The sequence below is a fragment of the Lipotes vexillifer genome, unplaced genomic scaffold (assembly GCF_000442215.2).
Source record: "Lipotes vexillifer unplaced genomic scaffold, Lipotes_vexillifer_v1.1 scaffold312, whole genome shotgun sequence".
Taxonomy (NCBI): domain Eukaryota; kingdom Metazoa; phylum Chordata; class Mammalia; order Artiodactyla; family Lipotidae; genus Lipotes; species Lipotes vexillifer.
Window position 1 is genome coordinate 1,760,373 of NW_006789251.1, and position 19,685 is coordinate 1,780,057.

Below are 19,685 nucleotides of genomic sequence, written 5' to 3' on the forward strand. Positions count from 1 at the left end.
TTCCCTAAGTTTGGTAAAGATTACTCTATGTTGATTTTTGGAAGAATTACAACCCTTTAGAAAGCAAATGCATGTAGCAAAAAGACTGAGAGAAAAACCACCTCTGAATAGTTATATTTGAAAAACTCATATGCCAAATAAGTCAGAGATTTGTAGTTTTTCAAAACAGTTGTTTAAACCATTCCATCTTATTAAAAAGCAGATTTAAATGACTTCAGTAAAGAATAGTTTTAGGCACCTCCCTTTATAACCTATTCCTCGTAGATAAAACTTGTATAGGGAGCTTTCTCTACTTACTATACAGCTTTAATAAACTTTCATCTTCCTAGAAATGTTAAAAATCAGTTATTACCAAATTCAAGTGGGAATTTACCAAAGGTAACTATTAAAGGTAGTATTAAACTAGACAAAAAATCAGAAAATATAAAGCATTAAAAAATCTTACCCATCATCCAAAACGATGGAAAGAAAAGTCTAATTAAACAGGGTAACATATAAAGAATATCCCTTTGCAGCAGGTAAAAAACTGAAATTTGGGTGATTTTAAGCTATTTTGTCTAGAAACTTCCTATCCACTTTCTTTTTTGAGTTATAACCATAAGAGAAATATCACAATATTTGGAAAAGAGAAAATGATATTCAATCCAGTCAATAAACAAAAGACGATAATTTAGCAAACCTCAGCTTGTTTATAAAAGGGGAAAAATAAACTATTGTAAGAAAACCTTTCTAGCACCCCCAAACAATTATTTCCATTTTTAGAAAACCACGGAGGACTTTATAGTTTTCAAGCTTCAGTGTAAGAACTAAATAACAGGTAGTGATGACATTAAAAAAGAGAAAGTACAGAGGAAAGAAGACAAGATTTAAATGCTTTTCCCTCAGGTCCTAGGGCTACCATATGTAACTAAACGTATTAGAAGAACCAAAGTAATCCAAGAAACACAAAAATGAGTTTCTATGTAACTACTTAAACACTGCCTTTTTCTCCCATTTACTCTTCAAAACATCAGTTTCTTGCTCGATGTCTGCTTGCTTCTCTGATATTGCTCAGCAGGTTCCTGTGAATGCTTCGTACTAGATGCTTGATGCTAACAGATTCCACACCTTAAAGCAGAATGTAGCAAACCTGATTTCCACCACTCAAAAATTTCTGTGATTAGTAACTGCACAGAAAAGGCCACCCATTCAAGAAGGGGTGAGGGAAGGTAAACATATTCTGAATAGGCATTACTGAGTAATATTGTTTAGGCTGCTAGCCGAACCAGTCATTCCATTTTCACTTTTCTGAAGTGTTCTCACAGCACTTGGAACCTGCATCCCAGTATTCAAAGAAAGTCCACCGCACCAAACCTAAGAAAGGACAAAAACAAAGCTTCAGTCAGATTTCAAATCAAGTGAAAACTTAAATGATCCTCATATTTCCATTTGAAAGGCAAAATGCCACATAAGTGAACATTATCAAATTCCAAACTGATAACCTTTGTATGTGAACTGAGGGGAAGTGGAAAGACTAACTCAAGAGTCTTCTAGAACCAAAGAAGTCTTTTAGACTTTCCAAGAGACCAAAGGAAGTCTTTATGATAGCAGAACCCACTGGAGCTGCACACAAGAAAGGGAAGTAAGGGCTGTAGAAATTTAGAGACTAAATTGGATTAATCTAGGCAAAAGACATTATCATTATTGATGCTAATGTTCACAACCAAGATAAGTGTACAAACAGTCAACTTCTTTACCCCAATTACTGCTTTAGATTTTGATAACAAGGTGTGGCCTGACACTATAGGAATTTAACACCCCTCTGTTAACAGAGTAATTCCATGAGTTCCTTCCGTAGCTTGTTAACAATAAGGACTCTTTTATAATTCTTTAAGGTTGTCAGAGGAAAATGCAAATGACAATATCCAGATACACTTGCCATATTCTATTATCATAAATGTGAATGAGTTTATGAAACATAAAACTGCCTCACTTGTGAACAGAGCAGCTGTCATTCAGTAAACTATAACTTATTTGGAATACAGTCAAGAGAATTAAAATGTGAAAATATGAATCAGTTAAACTATCATCAACTGCCATTTATGTAGCAGACATAAGCATAAATCGAGGGAGAGTCTCGAAATTTTTTAAGTATTCCCAACTTCAACTATATCCTAAAGTATTAAATATTTACTAAGTAACTATAGCATAGTTACAAAGAATTTGCTGACCTGTGAAATGTATAACTATATAATTAACATTCTAAAATATTAATGACAGAAGGTAATGATAACTCTTAAAATAGAAAAACAATACAAAAACATGGGACTTCCCTGGCGGTCCAGTGGTTAGGACTCTGTGCTTCCAATGCAGGGGGCACGGGTTCAATCCCTGGTCGGGGAACTAAGATCCCGCATGCCACGTGGCATAGCCAAAAAACAAAAAAACAATATGGCACAAATGAACCTATCTACGAAACAGACTCACAGACATAAAGAACAGACTTGTGGTCGCTGTTCTTTATGTCTGAGGGATGGGAGGATAGGGGAGGGATGGACTGGGAGTTTTGGGTTAGTAGATGCAAACTATTATATATAGAATGGATAAACAACAAGATCCTACTGTATAGCACAGGGAACTATATTCAGTATCCTGGGATAAGCCATAATGAAAAATAATATAAAAAAGAATGGTATAGGGGAGTTCCCTGACAGTCCAATGGTTAGGATTCGGCACTTTCACTGCCGAGGCCTGGGTTCAATCCCTGGTTGGTGAACTAAGATCCCGCAAGCTGTGTGGCCAAAAAAAAAAAGAATGTATATATGTGTATACCTGACTCATTTTGCTGTACAGCAGAAATTAATACAACATTGTAAATCAACTATACTTCAATAAAAAATAAATTAAAACAATATAAAAGCAACTGATTACAAAACTACTATCTTATTTTACTGAAAATTATTTGATTAAAAAAAATATATACTCAAAATATCTAGCACAAAGGTGGAAGGAAAAATCAATGGAGAAAGGTTAGTCTTTTTCAGTAAGTGGCACTGGAACATGTGGACATTCATATGCAAAAAGGGATAGGGAGGGTGGGAGGGAGACACAAGAGGGAGGAGATATGGGGATATATGTATGTGTATAGCTGATTCACTTTGTTATAAAGCAGAAACTAACACACCACTGTAAAGCCATTATACTCCAATAAAGATGTTAAAAAAAAATAGATCTCAAACCATGCTCTATACCATATATAAAAGTTAACTCAAAATGGATCCCAGACCTAAATGTAAAACCTAAAATTATAAAACTACAAGGAGAAAACAAAAGAAAATATCTTTGTGGCCTTGAGTTGGGCAAAACATGATCCATAAAAGAAAAAAAATCGATAAACTAGACAATCAAAATGAAAAACTTCTCTTTGAAATGTCAAGAAAATGGAAAAAAATCAGAGACTGGGAGAAAATATTTGCAAAACATTTATTTGATAAAGGATTTATCCAGAATACATAAAGATATCTTAAAACTCAATAATAAGAAAACAAGTAACCCAATTGTAAAAAGTGAGCAAAAGATTTTAAGATACTTCACCAAAGAAATTATACAAATGGCAAATAAGCACATGAAAAAAGCATGACATTCACTAATGTAATTATAGTTTCATCATTTGGAATGAAAAAACAATGAATAAACTCACTACCTACTTTCCTGAGATAGACTCAAATTAAACATGAAATCTACCCTTTTAAAAAGCATATCTGAGGGCTTCCCTGGTGGCACAGTGGTTGAGAGTCGGCCTGCTGATGCAGGGGACACGGGGTCGTGCCCAGGGCCGGGAAGATCCCACATGCGGCGGAGCGGCTGGGCCCGTGAGCCATGGCCGCTGAGCCTGCGCTCCGCAACGGGAGAGGCCAAAACAGGGAGAGGCCCACATACCGCAAAAAAAAAAAAAAAGCATATCTGAGGGCTTCCCTGGTGGCACAGTGGTTGAGAGTCGGCCTGCTGATGCAGGGGACACGGGGTCGTGCCCAGGGCCGGGAAGATCCCACATGCGGCGGAGCGGCTGGGCCCGTGAGCCATGGCCGCTGAGCCTGCGCTCCGCAACGGGAGAGGCCAAAACAGGGAGAGGCCCACATACCGCAAAAAAAAAAAAAAAGCATATCTGAGGGCTTCCCTGGTGGCACAGTGGTTGAGAGTCGGCCTGCTGATGCAGGGGACACGGGGTCGTGCCCAGGGCCGGGAAGATCCCACATGCGGCGGAGCGGCTGGGCCCGTGAGCCATGGCCGCTGAGCCTGCGCTCCGCAACGGGAGAGGCCAAAACAGGGAGAGGCCCACATACCGCAAAAAAAAAAAAAAAAAAAAAAAAAAAAAAGAAAAAGCATATCTGAGACTTAGGGGAAAAATAACTTTGAATTCCACATGGTAAAAATACTGTCCTTGAGTGACCAATTTGGAAAAACAGCCAAAAATAAATCATATGCAGAGGTTAAAAAGAAAATAACCTTTCCAATATCCCTAAGTATTGTACTACAAACAATAACTTTATTCACTAATCATTTTTACTTTTTAAGGGAAATCTAGGAGTCTTCGTTATTAGCATTCTTTTAAACTTATTTTATGACTTTATGGTATCTAGGGTAAATAATCATTATCAATTGTGAGATTTAAAAGTACTGGATTTTAAACCCACATATAACCTGAATACTTTATCCTTACAGTTTAGGAGTTACAGTTGGGGGTCATTGTGGAAGAACACACATATAAACATTCCAAGTCTGCAATGGAAATACACCATCCTGATCTGTAGAAGCAGCCCCCAAATTAAGGAAAGTTCTAGCCAGAATAATGATGATCTTAACTGGATTGCAGAACTCCCCACAGTGGCCTAATCTTATAGGGAAATGCAACAGATAAAGGAATTAGGAGAAGCAGTAATATTTCCTTAATAAAAATATAAATTCAAAACCAAGTTTCATTTTGTGTGGAGAATCATTACTTTTTCTCAAATTGAGTAGTCCTGAAATTATACGCGTGTATATAGACATACATATATTCAGTCTACCACACATAGATAGTCATCTAATATTTTACAAAGATTGTACTGCAGTGGAAAAAGGATGATCTCAGTAAATGGTCCTGGAATAAGCAGCTATCCATATGGAATTAAAGAACATATTTCAACCCTAACATCATACCAAACATATCATTTCTATATTGCACTTGTATTGTAAATGCCGTCTATGTCTAAATGTATAAGGAAAATTTTGCTTTTAGAAGAAAACACAGTATTTTCATGACCTTGGGAGTGAATAAAAATTTTTTAGACTGAACACAAAAAGTGCTAACCATAAATGAAAAAACTGATAAACTGAGCAACATTAAAATTAACAACTTTTGTTCATCAAAAGACACCAATAAGAGAGGGGAAAGGAAAGCCAGAGTGGAAAAGATAACTGCAATACATATATCTGGCAAAAGACTCAGACTATAGAAATAACTCCAAAACAATCAATAAGAAAGACAGAAAATCCAACAGAAATACAGGCAAAAGACTTGAGCAAGCATTTCACAAAAGAATATATCCAAACAGTTAATAAACATATTAAAAGGTGTTCAACAGCACTAATCACCAAGGAAATGCACATGAAAACCACAATGTAATATATCATACCCATTAGAAAGATAAAAATTTTTAAAAAGACAATACCAAGTGATGATAAAGATGTGGAGGAATTCAAACTCTCATATACTGCTGCTGGTAAATTAGTATAACCAATGTCTTTGGAAAACTCTACTACAGTTGGTTACACACATACCATATGATCCAGTAACCTCAATCCTAATTATATACCCATTGGAAATACATATACATATCTACCAAAAAACATTAACAAGAATATTTATAGAAGTTCTATTTGTAAATGTCTCCAATGGGAAACCACCCAAGTATCCAACTAAATTAGAATGGGTAAATAAATTATGATATAGTCATATAATGGAAAACTATACATATACATACAATAGAAAACTATGTGAACTACCACCACATAGAAAAACATGGATAAATCTCACAAACATAATATTGAGCCAAAAAGATACTGTATGATTCCATTTATACAAAGTTGAAAAGAAGGCAAACGAATTTATGGTACTAAAACTCAAGACAGTAACCACTTTGGAGGAGGGCCATTAGGGGCTGGAAATGGGCACAATGCTCCATTTTTTAACCTAGATGCTGGTTACAAAAATGAGTGCGGTCCTATGAATATTGATCAAACTACACGCTTATGATTTGCAGACTTTTGTGTCTTAACACTTATTTCAATAAAATATACCAAAAATATACAGACAAACACAGATTTGGGAGAGGTGGACTGGGGAAAGGGAGAAGAATATAAAGAAAAAATAAGATATTGTGCTTCCCCAAATATACAGCATAGATTGTTCTCCTTAAAGTTGCCAAACCAAGTAAAGTATAAATTACGTACTAACCATGAAACCAGGTAGTACTGGCTGAGTAAATTTTGTCTTAAAGGAATACAACAACTGTTTTGAGTTTGCATCATAGAAAGAAAGTTGACCTAAAAGGAAGGAGAAAAAAAAGTCTGATTTATTATTGAAAAAAATTATAACATCTAATTAAGTCTAACATAAAATCATGCATAAAAGTAATAACCAAATGCACATTTTGGCATTAATTTTTTTGTCACTATGAGGACTGGACTTAGTAATTCTCACTTGCAAATCAGTAGTAAACATGCTTAAGAAAAAGCCCAAATCCAGTTTTCTTTCCCTGGTTTTCAAGATCTCCATAGTGCTTGCATAATCTGGCACTATTCTACTTACTCAACTATAGACTATTTATTTTATCATTATTTAACAAATGGCTTCCTTAGCCCAGTAAAAGCCATGGTTATTTCTTCTTCATTTTTATTATATAATCAGCCTTTCCACCCAAATCCTATCACCATTTAAGGTTTACTCTATGAAACTTTGTCTTCTAACTACTTGAAGCCATGCTTATACCTGAGTTTCTGAAATCATGGTATAGTTATCACTGCTTCAACTTTGTTAATTGTTAAAATCTCCTCACAGTCCGTCTTTCAACAATGATCATGCAACTAAATCACTCTTTCTGACCACCTAACTGTCCAACCTGATGGCATCCTCACAACTGTTACCACTTCTTCAAACTCTTCTCTCATGACTATTCTCTTGGTTTGTTTCCTAATCCTGAGGATATCTTCTGTCTCTTTTTCTCCTATTCTAAATGTAGATGCTTAAAGCCAGAAACAGGGGCATCAACAGTGGTTAGACTCCCAGGGAGGAAACAGATCACCTCATTGCTCTTTCAAACCCATCTTTCTAGATGCTTCTCACTTAGCCTCTCTGAGCTTCAGTTTCCTCATCTGTTACATGAGATTAATAATTCTGACCTTTTAGGATAGTTATAAGGATTAAGTGAGAACAAGATGCAAAAGGGGCTTAAATCCATACCCAACATGTAATATGGACAACTATTTCTATTAGTGGGAACTCTTAGTGATGCTATCAAAATAGTCATATGTTAATTAAAAAAAATAAGTGTAGATGCTTGTCCAGGCTCTTTCTCTCTACAATGCTCCCACTGCTGCCACCAAACAGAGAAGAAGAGAAAAGAAACTAACATTTATGCCTACTGTTAAAGAACTGGGTGATTTATACACATTACCTCAAAATATCAAGCAACCTATATATGGTCACAAAGTTAGTACACAGCAGAGCAATAATGCTTAACTGTTCGGTGCAATATTCACTGGCCATTTGTGATGCCATTTCTAATATTTAGCTTCAGCTAAATAATGCCACATGGCTGTCCTGCTGGCATCTCATCTTTCCCCAGGACTCTATGCTCCCTATCCTGTTGATGATACTATCACCCTATTGATCACACTGGATGGAACCTCAGTCATCTTCAGTTCTTCTTTGTCTCTCCCTCCAATCCATATTTAGTTATCAAGTCCTATGAATTCTACTTTCACACCATCAAATTCATTCTTCTTGATTCCTCACTGCTCAGATCCCTCTTACCACTAATCACTCAACAAATACTTATTAAGGACTCACTACGTGAAGCACCTGTCAGGCAATAAGGACATAATACGTAACAAAACAGACATGGTCCTGTCTATATAAAGACCACCTCCTTGAAAAGTCTTCCCCTATCAATGTTTGCAGTCTCTTCTACATTTAACCATTTACTCTCTAATATTTCTAAAACTATATTACAATCATATGACTACAGTTTTCTAAAATGAACAGAAGCCCTCCCACCAACTACTAAAAAAAAGACTAGCCTATTATTATTTTTCAAGGCCCTCAGAATCTGATCCCATCCTACATTACAATTTCTTCCTATACCCTATGCTCTAGGTTAACAATTATACTTACTACTATCTTTAAGGAACCACCAAGTATGGGAAAAGAGAAGATAAGCAAACGCTATCTTGGTAGTTGAAAAAGAAAAATAAAATATATGCCAATAAATTTACTAGTTATCCTGAGGAAAATATTTATCTGATTCAAAAGGAGTAAATAAAAAAGATGCAGCAAAACTGACATGTCATCACTATCACTAAAAATAAATCAAACCAAAATCAATTTGTTTACTTTTTTGTTTGAGTAACCAGGTTGATGCCTCATGGAATCATCTGGACACAATGTTAACTAAAATGGTAAAATTTGGTTTTATTAGCTCTAAGTGTCAACTTGGAGAGAAGCATTTAGGGAATTACTTTTGTTCCCTAGTTCAACAGTACCTCATCTTCAAAAGTTTTATAAATATTTAGATGACAGTAGAGAAGATACTTATCAAATACCTAAATACTTATCAAATACCTAAGCTCAAAAAGCTTAAAGAAATTTTGCAAAAAATAACCCCACCAAGTTAATTTTTAGATGATCTTAACAGGAGGGAAAGATTGGCCAAATCTATTAAGATGAAACTTAAGGACAAATATAATATTCTTCATTTGAGTTATAAACAACAAAAAAATACCCCTACACTGACAATATCAGAGAAAAAAAGATAATCTGACAGAACTGCATGGAAAAAGATCTAGTGGATTAGATGGCTACAAGCTCAATATTGATCTACAGTGCTGTTAAGTCATATTACTAGAAATTATGCGGCCAAATCACTAACCTATAGAAGGTCAGAAGTTGTGTGTTCTACTTTGAGAACCAATCTTCAAAATATATAGACATAGCATACAACCACAGGAGATAATAAGCGTTTGGAAAATTTAAATTATAAAAGGAACAGCTAATGGTATAGGGAATGTACAGTCTGGAAAAACAGGGCAAGAAAAGCAATGTTAGTAGTTTTTAAACAAATAAGGATTATACGGTAAGTCCCTTACATACGAATGAGTTCCATTCTGAGAGCGTGTTCGTAAGTCCAATTTGTTCCTTAGTCCAACAAAATTAGCCTAGGTACCAAACTAACACAATTGGCTATATAATACTGTACTGTAACAGGTTTATAATACTTTTCACACAAATAATACATAAAAAACAAACAAAGAAGTAAAGAAAACATTTAAAATCTTACAGTACAGTACCGTAAAAAGTACAGTTGTACAGTACAACAGCTGGCATACAGGGGCTGGCATCAAGTGAACAGGCAAGAAGTGTTACTGACTGGAAGAGGGAGAGGAGGTGGGAGATGGCAGAGCTGAAGGATCGTCAGCAACAGGAGATGGAGGGCAAGGCGCAATTCCACTCAGGTCTGACGCTGATGGCAGAGGTTCTGGTTCCTTGCTTGATTTAATTCTATCTACCCTCTTGAAAAAACGATCCAGTGATGTCTGGGTAGTAGCTCTTTTTTTCTCATTATAGATGACATGGTAGCACTGGATTGCATTCTGAATTCTGCAGCAACCTTTGAATACCGTTCTACGTTCCGGTCCTGTGCCTCAAAAACTAACAGTGCCTCCTCAAATAAAGAAAATCCCCTTGCCACTTCCTGCGTCATGAATCTCTTCAGTTCTTCAGTTACTTCTTCTTCCTCTTTTCTCTTTGTCCTTTCTCTGGGCCCCCAGTTCAATCAAGTCTTCATTAGTAAGCTTCTTGTGCTGCACAGCAAGGAATTCATTGAAGTCGTCCTCTTACAGATCTAGCGCCAGCTACACACTGAGGGTCACTAAGTTGCTGAAGACCTCTTTGGACTCCTCATCCACCTTCTCAAATCCACGAAAATCATGAACAAACTGTGGGCAAAGGTTCTTCCAAATCTCATTCATGGTGACGGCCATAACCTCACGCCAAGCAAAGTCCGTATTTTTTATGACCTTGTAGATGTTACAGTCCTTCCAAAATTGCTGCAAGGTTGTTCCTGATCCGTCACTCACCTGTACTGCCTGATGAAAAGTGTGATGTAAATAATATTTCTTGAAAGTTGGTATAACTCCCTGGCCCATAGGTTGGATGAACAACATAGTATTTGGTGGCAGATGCACTACTCTGAGGTTGGGATGAAAGTTGTCCATGAATAGGGAGTGGCCCAGAGTACTCTCAAGCAGCAAAAGAATGTTGAATGGGATGTCCTTTGCTAAGCAATATTTCTCTACCTCCGGGATAAAGTGGTGGGAAAACCAGTCCTGGAAAATGGTCTGTGTAACTCAGGCTTTGGGGTTACTCTTCCTCAAAACAGGAAGAGAAAGCCCTTGGCTATGTGTTTAAGGGTTCTTGGGTTCTCTCAGTGATAAAACTCAGAGAGGCTTCAGCTTCATATCGCCGGAAGCACTGCCACCAAACAACAGAGTTAGCCTATTCTTTGCTGCTTTATAGCCTGACATCAGCTTTTCCTCCTTACTGATGTAACTTCAGTCTGGCATCCTCTTCCAGTACAGTTCTGTCTCATCCACATTAAAAACTTGCTTGCATAAATATGTGCCTTCATCAATAATTTCTCGAAGCATTTCAGGAAATTTCCGAGCAGCTACCATATCTGCACTTGCTGCCTCGCGACTTACTTCTACGTTTTGAAGGTTGGCTCTAGCCTTGAACCAATGAAACCAGCCATGGCTGGCATTAAAAGGTGTGCCTTCTGATTCTTCATCACGTTTCTTCTTCAAGTCTTCATAAAGGCTTTTAGCTTTCTCTTGAATCAGCATTAAGCTGAGCAGGACTCAGCGCTGATGTTGATCCTGCATCCGCACACTGAGAAGTTTCTCCATCTCCTCCATCACTTTTCCATGCTTTTTCAATATTATTGTCGACATCTTCGGCACAGCAGACTTCATATGTCCAATCTTGTCCTTGTTCTTTAGAAATTGTGCTGATGGTTGAACGATTTGCGTTATAAGAATGAGCGATGTCTACCATCTTTTCACCTTGCTCCACTCTCTCAATTATTTTCATTTTTGTTTCCATCCTTATCGCTTGGCTCTTCTTAGTAGTACCAGCTACATCACCACTGCTTTTAGGCTTGCTTCCTGACATCCTGGGCTTGAAATAAAGATACTGTACTACTATACCCTATACAGTACTGTACAGTAGAGTACACAAAAGCACAACCACTTGTAGAGGACGTATACACGTGACAATGTACACTAGACACTTGAACTAACTTACATGATTGGACATGCGAACGCACATTCACATCTTTGAGAGTTCACAACTCGAAGGTTCATATGTAGGGGACTTACTGCAATGTAAGTATGAATTAGGGAACATAATTCCGTGTTTCTTCAGATGCCAAAATTTAAGAGCAACAGTCTTAGAAGTTACTGAGAAGACAAAGTGAGTTGATTTAAGAAAAACCTTCTAACCAAGTGTTATCCTACAGCGAAACAGGCTGCCTTCTAAGACAATTAGCTTCACACAGAAAAGTTCCAGCATAGGAGTTGGCAACTACTTGCAGATATAATGTAATAAGGATTTTATACTATGTGGCAAATGGACTGGGTAATTTCTAAGGTCTATTCCAACTCAAAAAATCTGACTCTACCACTCTTAACAAGTAATAAAACAAGGTAAAGGAGGAATTAAAACGGGCATAAGAAATTTTAAGGCTCAAGACTAAAATTAGCAAAATCTTTTTTTCAAACTTACTTAGTATATTACAGATGAGTGCTTTTGAAGGCCTGCAAGCAGACATCGCAAGCCCTTTCAGTCAATTACAGAGCTGAAATTATGTTTGTGATCAAATCCTAGAAGGTCAAAATACCCTTACCACAATATTAATGGAAATTCTGTAGAGATGATTACTAATGAAAAGTACTGAAATACAAGCAACGATGGCGAAATAACTTAGGAGAAAATCAGTAAACTTACCCCCATCAAAATCACAAAATACACCTATTCTTTCAGGAACTGTAACATCCAAGGCTTTGACTTTATTATTATGCTTTGCTGCAAATGTGTTTTGTAGCCAGTTGTTGACATGGATACACCAACTAGTGTTTGTCTTTCCTAATTGGTCAAATTTCCCCAAAGTCTTGTATGCTACTCCCACGCTGTAGGATTTACAATCCTTCTGGGCCTTGACCTCCCAGTAATGTTGTCCACTTTCAATAGCAGTGTCTCCTACAAAAGACCAGAAGGTAAATTTGACTCTTACCTCTTCCTTATGAGTCACAGAGTTTTACCTATATCTTGTCCCACAAAATGGCACAAAAAAATCTGATTCAGGAGAAAAATCATGCTAACACACAGACACTAAATGCAGAGTATCTGCTATAATGACTTGTACATTTACTGCTAACTTTTCTGAATATAAAAGGCTTCAGAACTTTTCTTCCTTACTATCCCCTCAAGAGTTATAAATGTGGAGCACTATGTAAACTGAAGCAGAATTTAAAACATATCAATAAAAAGACAATTTGAAAACCCACCAAAGTAATTAAGCTTCAAGAGGGAGAAACTTTGGCAACAATTCATTCAATACACAGGCAGCCACTCCACCACTGAGTGGAAAGTCCACCAATGTGACTATGATGCCTTTAATCTGAGATAATAAAGAACTATTATGTTTATCCTACCCAGCACTGTATATGATTCCCCAGTGAAACGATCTCTGCTGCCTCTTACTGCTGGTGGCCTGGAGCCTATGGATGTCCGTTTAGGGGATGGTGTACCACTTCTAGATAAACAGGAACAAAAAGAAAAACAAATATTCTATGTTGCATATGTTTCACAAACTAAAATTACAAATCAAGAAATGAATCTTTTTAAAGATTTCTAATCATGCTGCACAAATAGCAACATTTAATTTTATTTGAATTATTTATTATTAAACAGATTTGTCAATTATAACACTTAAATGTAAGAAGTCATCAACATAAAGCATGCTAAAAACACTAATACCATGCAGACTGAGCAAGGCTTTTACAAAGAACATACAGTTGAAATATGAGACAATACAAAAAGGGAAAAAAGGAACTCAAGGGAAAAATAAAGAACTCGAAAGATAATGGATTATAGCTTACATTTCTTGCAGTTAAATTTAGATGAAAAGCAAGACTTATTTTGGTAGGAGAAATGCTTTATAATACTTGTTATTATCCTGTGCATGGATTTGGGTAATTGCTATTTTTCTTTTTAAGACTTATTAGAATCAAAACTAAATAACCTTTTTTATAAGCAGTAGGTATTGGGTTGGCCAAAAGGTTCGTGCAGCTTTTTTCCGTAAGATGGCTCTACTAGCGCTTAGTTGTCTTTAACTTTATTCCAAACAGTTTTGTTAGACTATATTGTGACAGCTATCATATCAGTCTGCATTTAAAAAAAACATCAAAATCGGTGAATTTTTTTGTAGTCATTTTAATATTGAAGATGGAAGAAAAAAAGCAACATTTTCAGCATATTATGCCTTATTATTTCAAGAAAGATAAAAACGCCAACTGAAATGTAAAAAAAGATTTGTGCAGTGTATGGAGAAGGTGCTGTGACTGATCAAACGTGTCAAAAGTCATTTGCAAAGTTTCATGCTGGAGATTTCTCACTGGATAACATGCCACGGTTGGGTAGGCCAGTTGAAGTTGATAGCAATCAAATCGAGACATTAATTGAGAACAATCAACAACATGGGAGGTAGCCGACCTACTCAAAATATCCAAACCAAGCACTGAAAATCATCTGCATGAGCTCGGTTATGTTAATCACTTTGATGTTTGGGTTCCACATAAGTTAAGTGAAAAAAACCTTCTTGACCATATTTCTGTGTGCGATTCTCTACTGAAACATAATGATAATGCTTCATTTTTAAAACAAATTGTGACAGGCAATTAAAAGTGGATACTGTTCAATAATGTGGAAGGGAAGAGATCATGGGGCAAGTGAAATGAACCACCACCAACCACACCACAGGCCAGTCTTCATCCAAAGAGGGTGATGTTGTGTATATGGTGGGATTGAAAGGGAGTTCTCTATGATGAGCTCCTTCCAGAAAACCAAACAATTAATTCCAACAAATACTGCTCCCAGTTAGACCAACTGAAAGCAGCACTCGATGAAAAGCGTCTGGAATTAGTCAACAGAAAATGCATAATCTTCCATAAGTATAACGCAAGACTACATGTTTCTTTGATGACCAGGCAAAAACTGCTACAGCTTGGCTGGGAAGTTCTGATTCATCCGCCGTATTCACCAGACACTGCACCTTTGGATTTCCATTTATTTCGGTCTTTACAAAATTCTCTTAATGGAAAAAATGTCAATTCCTTGGAAGACTGTAAAAGGCACCTGGAACAGTTCTTTGCTCAAAAAGATAAAAAGTTTTGGGAAGACAGAATTATGACATTGCCTGAAAAATGGCAGAAGGTAGTGGAACAAAATGGTGAATACATTGTTCAATAAAGTTCTGGGCGAAAATGAAAAATAGGTATTTTATTTTTACTTAAATACTGAAAGAAATTTTTGGCCAACCCAATGTTTTTGTTCTGTATCTTTTCTTCTTAAAAAGAAAAACAGTAATTACCCAAATCCAGGCACAGGATAATATCAAGTATTATAAATCACTTCTTCTACTAAAATGGACAAGATGCAACCTGACCACCCTTTATCAAATTATATGATACGGTAAACTGGACAGTATTAAGGCCTCTCACTAACTCCCCCAAACTCAAAATAGATCAAATCCCAAAGACGTTTAAAAAAATAAGATTTCAATTATATCAAATCACTGCATTCATAAAACAAAAAAAAATTATAACTTACCAGTAGTAAAGAAATAAAGGGAAAGCATGGCAAAAAGAAAAACAGATGTAACTACTAAGAATGGCAGCTTAAATTTCAGAGAAAAATTAAATAAGTAGATGTCTTCCTTTGCAGCATTCTAGACTTCCAACCCTAAGTACATTTTTGCAAGAAGTACAACAGCTGTTATTGTTTTAAAGCAGCGGTCCCCAACCTTTCTGGCATCAGGGACCGGTTTCGTGGAAGACAATTTTTCCATGGACCGGGGGAGGGATGGCTCAGGTGGTAAGGCGAGCAATGGGGAGCGATGGGGAGCGGCAGATGAAGCTTTGCTTGTTCACCTGCCGCTTACCTCCTGCTGTGCGCCCCCCCTCCCAAGATGACCATTATCAGTCACAGCCAGGCCCGGGGCTTGGGGAACCCCTGTCTTAAAGCAAACATGATCCCATCCTTTAAGGACACCTCAGTCACTCAACTATCTGAATTAAGGCTCTTTGTTACCTCTACTCTGGATTGTTTTACCAGCTTCCCAGATGATCTCTCTGCTACCCAATTCATTTGTTCACTGTTACGAGATAAACTGATTCTCCTACTTTAAAATCTTCAAGCACTTTCTTACTGCCTACAAATGACTTAGCTTGGCTTTTCAGGTTCTTCTTGATTTGGGCCCACTCTGCTTTTCCAGCCTTCTCACCTCTGGAGAGCACTATCCAGATAAATATAGTCACTCAAGTGTCCCTTAAAATCAGGCAATCTGCTTCAGTGCCTTTTCCTTTCCTTGCTCCTTCTCTCACTGCAAGTCCAAACGCTACACATTCTTCCACTTATTTATTTATTTTTTTTTCTTGCGTTATGCGGGCCTCTCACTGTTGTGGCCTCTCCCATTTGCGGAGCACAGGCTCCGGACGCGCAGGCTCCGCGGCCATGGCTCACGGGCCCAGCCGCTCCGCGGCACGTGGGATCCTCCCGAAACGGGGCACGAACCCGCGTCTCCTGCATCGGCAGGCAGGACCCTCAAGCACTGCGCCACCAGGGAAGCCCCTCTTCCACTTATTTGAGAACCAACCTAAATACCATTTCACTAATGAAGGTTTCCCAGATCCTACCAGGCTAAATAACTTTTCTGAAGAGTCCAGCTCCAGGCCAAAATCGTATGTATGATCTTTCAGGCCCAACAAGAAGCAATTATAAATGCTTGCCTTCTCTACCCCAGACTTGGTACAGACCTAGTTCACTGCAGTTTCTAGCAGCAGTTGCAATACCCGCTGCAACCCCAAGCTCATATGCATGTCTGCATTCCTAGATTGGGCGCCTGTATTCAGAGGCCCCCTTACAGCAGGGGGCCCCCAGCTGAGACCCTTTCCAGCTGCCTCTTCAGAGACCTCCTTAAAGAGGGTAGGGGTCAGGGAGCAGTCTGAAGACACTTTTCTCCACTCTGTCTCAATACTTTTCTACTCCTAACCTTTCCCCCTCTCTCATTTTCTTGGCCTCAGGTCCATAAAACAATAGGAGAAGCCTTTTGTTTGGGCCTTCCTGGGCAGTGAGATGATCCTCAGATATTCACCATCTGCCATCTGCTCTCATTTACCTAACCCTCACCCTGAGCCATTCTGTAGTGAAAAGTGGAACCCTGGGGGGGGAGCTAACACCCTTTCCTTTGTGGCCTCTAGCTTATACTATCACAGTAAGTGCATGAAGTCTTGATTGTTACTTTCAGTTTGGCTTATTGTCCTAACTGACCACTTCAACATGCGGCAGCTCAGGAAATCTTTCTTCCTCTAAACTCCCTATTCACACATACTATTACACATAATCTCTATCTTGTATTATTGTTATTTATATAGAGAGATATATCTCATCTACATAAGTTAGGGCAAATTCCTTGAAGGCAGGGACAGTGTTTACCCCTATAAACTCCAAAAAATCCAGCTGACATCCTGCAGTGAACAAATATTTATGGAAAGAATAAATGTATGTAACATTCCAGAAGTAGCCTACATAATAAAATACTTTTAAAAGGAGGGAAGAGAGAAAGAGAAATAACATGATGAAATTCTACATATAAGTATCCTAAAAATCTCCAAATGACCAAATGAAACTTCACTGATTCTATTAAATCCAGCAGCACTTTACAATTTATAATATACTATGAAATCACTTTCACCAATAATAAGAAAATAAACTAGAAAAAAGAAAAGATAATTTTGAAAAGAGAACACATTCTGGTTTCTGGGAAAGATATGCGGTATCTTCAAATCAGCACATTACTACTTGTGCAATTTGAAGTGATTCATCTTTCTGGCACTGTCCTAATAACTTCAGTAATTACCTTTATTTTTTATCCTTGATGCTTCTGAAACTGCATGATTATTATAAAACATAGGACACTTCAAACGTGCCTCATGTCAAATATATATAAATGCAAAGCTGTAATGTTAGATATATTGAATACAGCACAACAAGAAAGGTGCCAAGTATAAGTAAATGCAGGAAAAAATCAGATAAAGGAAAATAATTCAAGAAAGACTTTAAAGCAGAGCTTATTGTTTTGTTATTGTATACAACATAATCCAAATAATATACAGCACATTATAATGCTGTAAATTCAAAACATAAGCCACGAATACAGACAGTCTACACAGACCAATATTTTAGCTTATGAAGGCTGCTGCAATGGCTTCTGCTTATTGGTTAAAGAAAAATAAAAGTTATTCAGCCAAGCTAGATATACTAAGTCCTAGAACTATACAGACATAGATCATCACCTTGTATGTTTCTTCAGTGAAGTAACATGGGCACTGTCAGATAAAAATAGGCAACTGTTAAGAGACTGCTTTACAACTTAAATTTAACAGTTTATAATAAAATTAGATCAAAAGCCTGCTGAGGAATTTCTTTTGATTCACTGTTTAACTCACAGTAATTACCTTATTTTAGTTTGACCAAAATTTATCTCTGTTTAAAGAGGCCCCCATACTTTGAGACTATCTAAATAAGTCCTACAATAATAAAAGGTCCCAAGCCTGCCTCTTTGTTCATAAGGCTGCTGATCAGGGGCCAGACACTGGGACTGTACATGGTAATAGCTGTCATTCACTGCAGACCTTCGGGTAAGACAGGTGATCTATAAGTCTAAAATTCAGAAACTATTTGCTAGGAATTTCTCTCTAAGCAGTTCAAAGTGCTGTAGATATAACTTTAAAGTAATGGAATACTGAAATAAAAGGTGTAAGAAGAGGATTAGGAAAAAAACTTTTAAAAAAGTAATGAAAAATGTTAATGACAAATTCAAGTACTGATAATATTATATTCTTCACTTTGGTGTTACTAATAAGAATTTTTTTTAACATCTTTATTGGAGTATAATTGCTTTACAATGGTGTGTTAGTTTCTGCTTTATAACAAAGTGAATCAGCTATACGTACACATATATCCCCATATCTCCTCCCTCTTGCATCTCCCTCCCACCCTCCCTATCCCACCCCTCTAGGTGGTCACAAAGCACTGAGCTGATCTACCTGTGCTATGTGGCTGCTTCCCACTAGTTATCTATTTTACATTTGGTAGTGTATATATGTCCATGCCACTCTCTCACTTTGTCACAGCTTCCCCTTCCCAAGAATTTCATTTTAAGTTATTGTCAAGTAAGAATCAATGTACAAGCATTTTATTCAGATAACAGATTTAATAAACTAGCTTACCTGCCCTTGTTCTCTTTTCCTTTAATTTTGCTTTCTTGACCTTTTCCTCCAGTAGGATCCCACTCTACACAGGTATCTTCAACTCTCAGGTTCAAATGGGAGGATGAGTTATCCAAACTGAAGTTAAGTGCTAACCAAAACAATATTTCAATTTTTTTAAATGTAGCATATCTCTAGTTTCTGAAGCACAACCATCATCACATTGTTTTCCTACTCAGTGGATTTAACACTGTATATAGAGAATAAAGTTCCAATTCCTAATCCTAAAATTTAAAGTCTACAACGCTAAAGCCATAATCTACAAATTCCTACTCTATTTCCCATTATTCTCCTCTATATATCTATCCTGTACTCCAACCAAATACAACATACTTTCATGGCCACTGGTCTTTCTGCTATTCCTTCTGCTGGAATCAATAGCCTCAATTTCCTATTATTAGAGCATCAGCTGATTGTTATGACTAAATAGGAAGAGGAACTGATAGAATTAAGGATGAGGAGAAAGTGATGTGGTGTAAAAAATTATAGAGCCTGGCACACACACATTTTCTCTTATGCTCTAACACTTAATAATTTCATATTTAAACTCTTAGTAGTTTCAAAATAAGGCAAGCACAGAGAAACAGGCCATGATGGCAGAAGCAAGAGAATTAACCCAGCTGATAGAGCTAAAGATGATATACATGGCAAAGAACAGACTGGGGAGAGGGGCTACTTAAATGAAATCAAATTTAAAAAATCCAAAACAAAACTATGCTTTTCAAATTATTTGGTATCGGGGGAACTATCTGTACTATTCACAAGACTTACTCAGAACTGCT

At 37.1% G+C, this 19,685-nt stretch overlaps 1 protein-coding gene across 2 annotated transcripts in view; it reads right to left on the reverse strand.

The window, feature by feature from the left end:
• Nucleotides 1–896: 896 nt before the first annotated feature.
• FSD1L (fibronectin type III and SPRY domain containing 1 like) overlaps nt 897–19,685 on the reverse strand; it is a 53,313-nt gene continuing 34,524 nt past the window's right edge. Inside the window, exons 8-13 of one of the 2 annotated variants that reach the window (XM_007462439.1) lie at nt 18,865–18,994; nt 17,929–17,961; nt 13,009–13,106; nt 12,302–12,553; nt 6,476–6,564; nt 897–1,353 (exon numbers count right to left, since the gene is read on the reverse strand). In XM_007462439.1, coding sequence (XP_007462501.1) covers nt 1,231–1,353; nt 6,476–6,564; nt 12,302–12,553; nt 13,009–13,106; nt 17,929–17,961; nt 18,865–18,994 — 725 coding nt within the window. In that variant the 3' untranslated portion in view covers nt 897–1,230. Of the gene's footprint in view, nt 1,354–6,475; nt 6,565–12,301; nt 12,554–13,008; nt 13,110–17,928; nt 17,962–18,864; nt 18,995–19,685 lie in introns of both variants that reach the window. The other variant, XM_007462440.1, reaches the window with a different exon arrangement.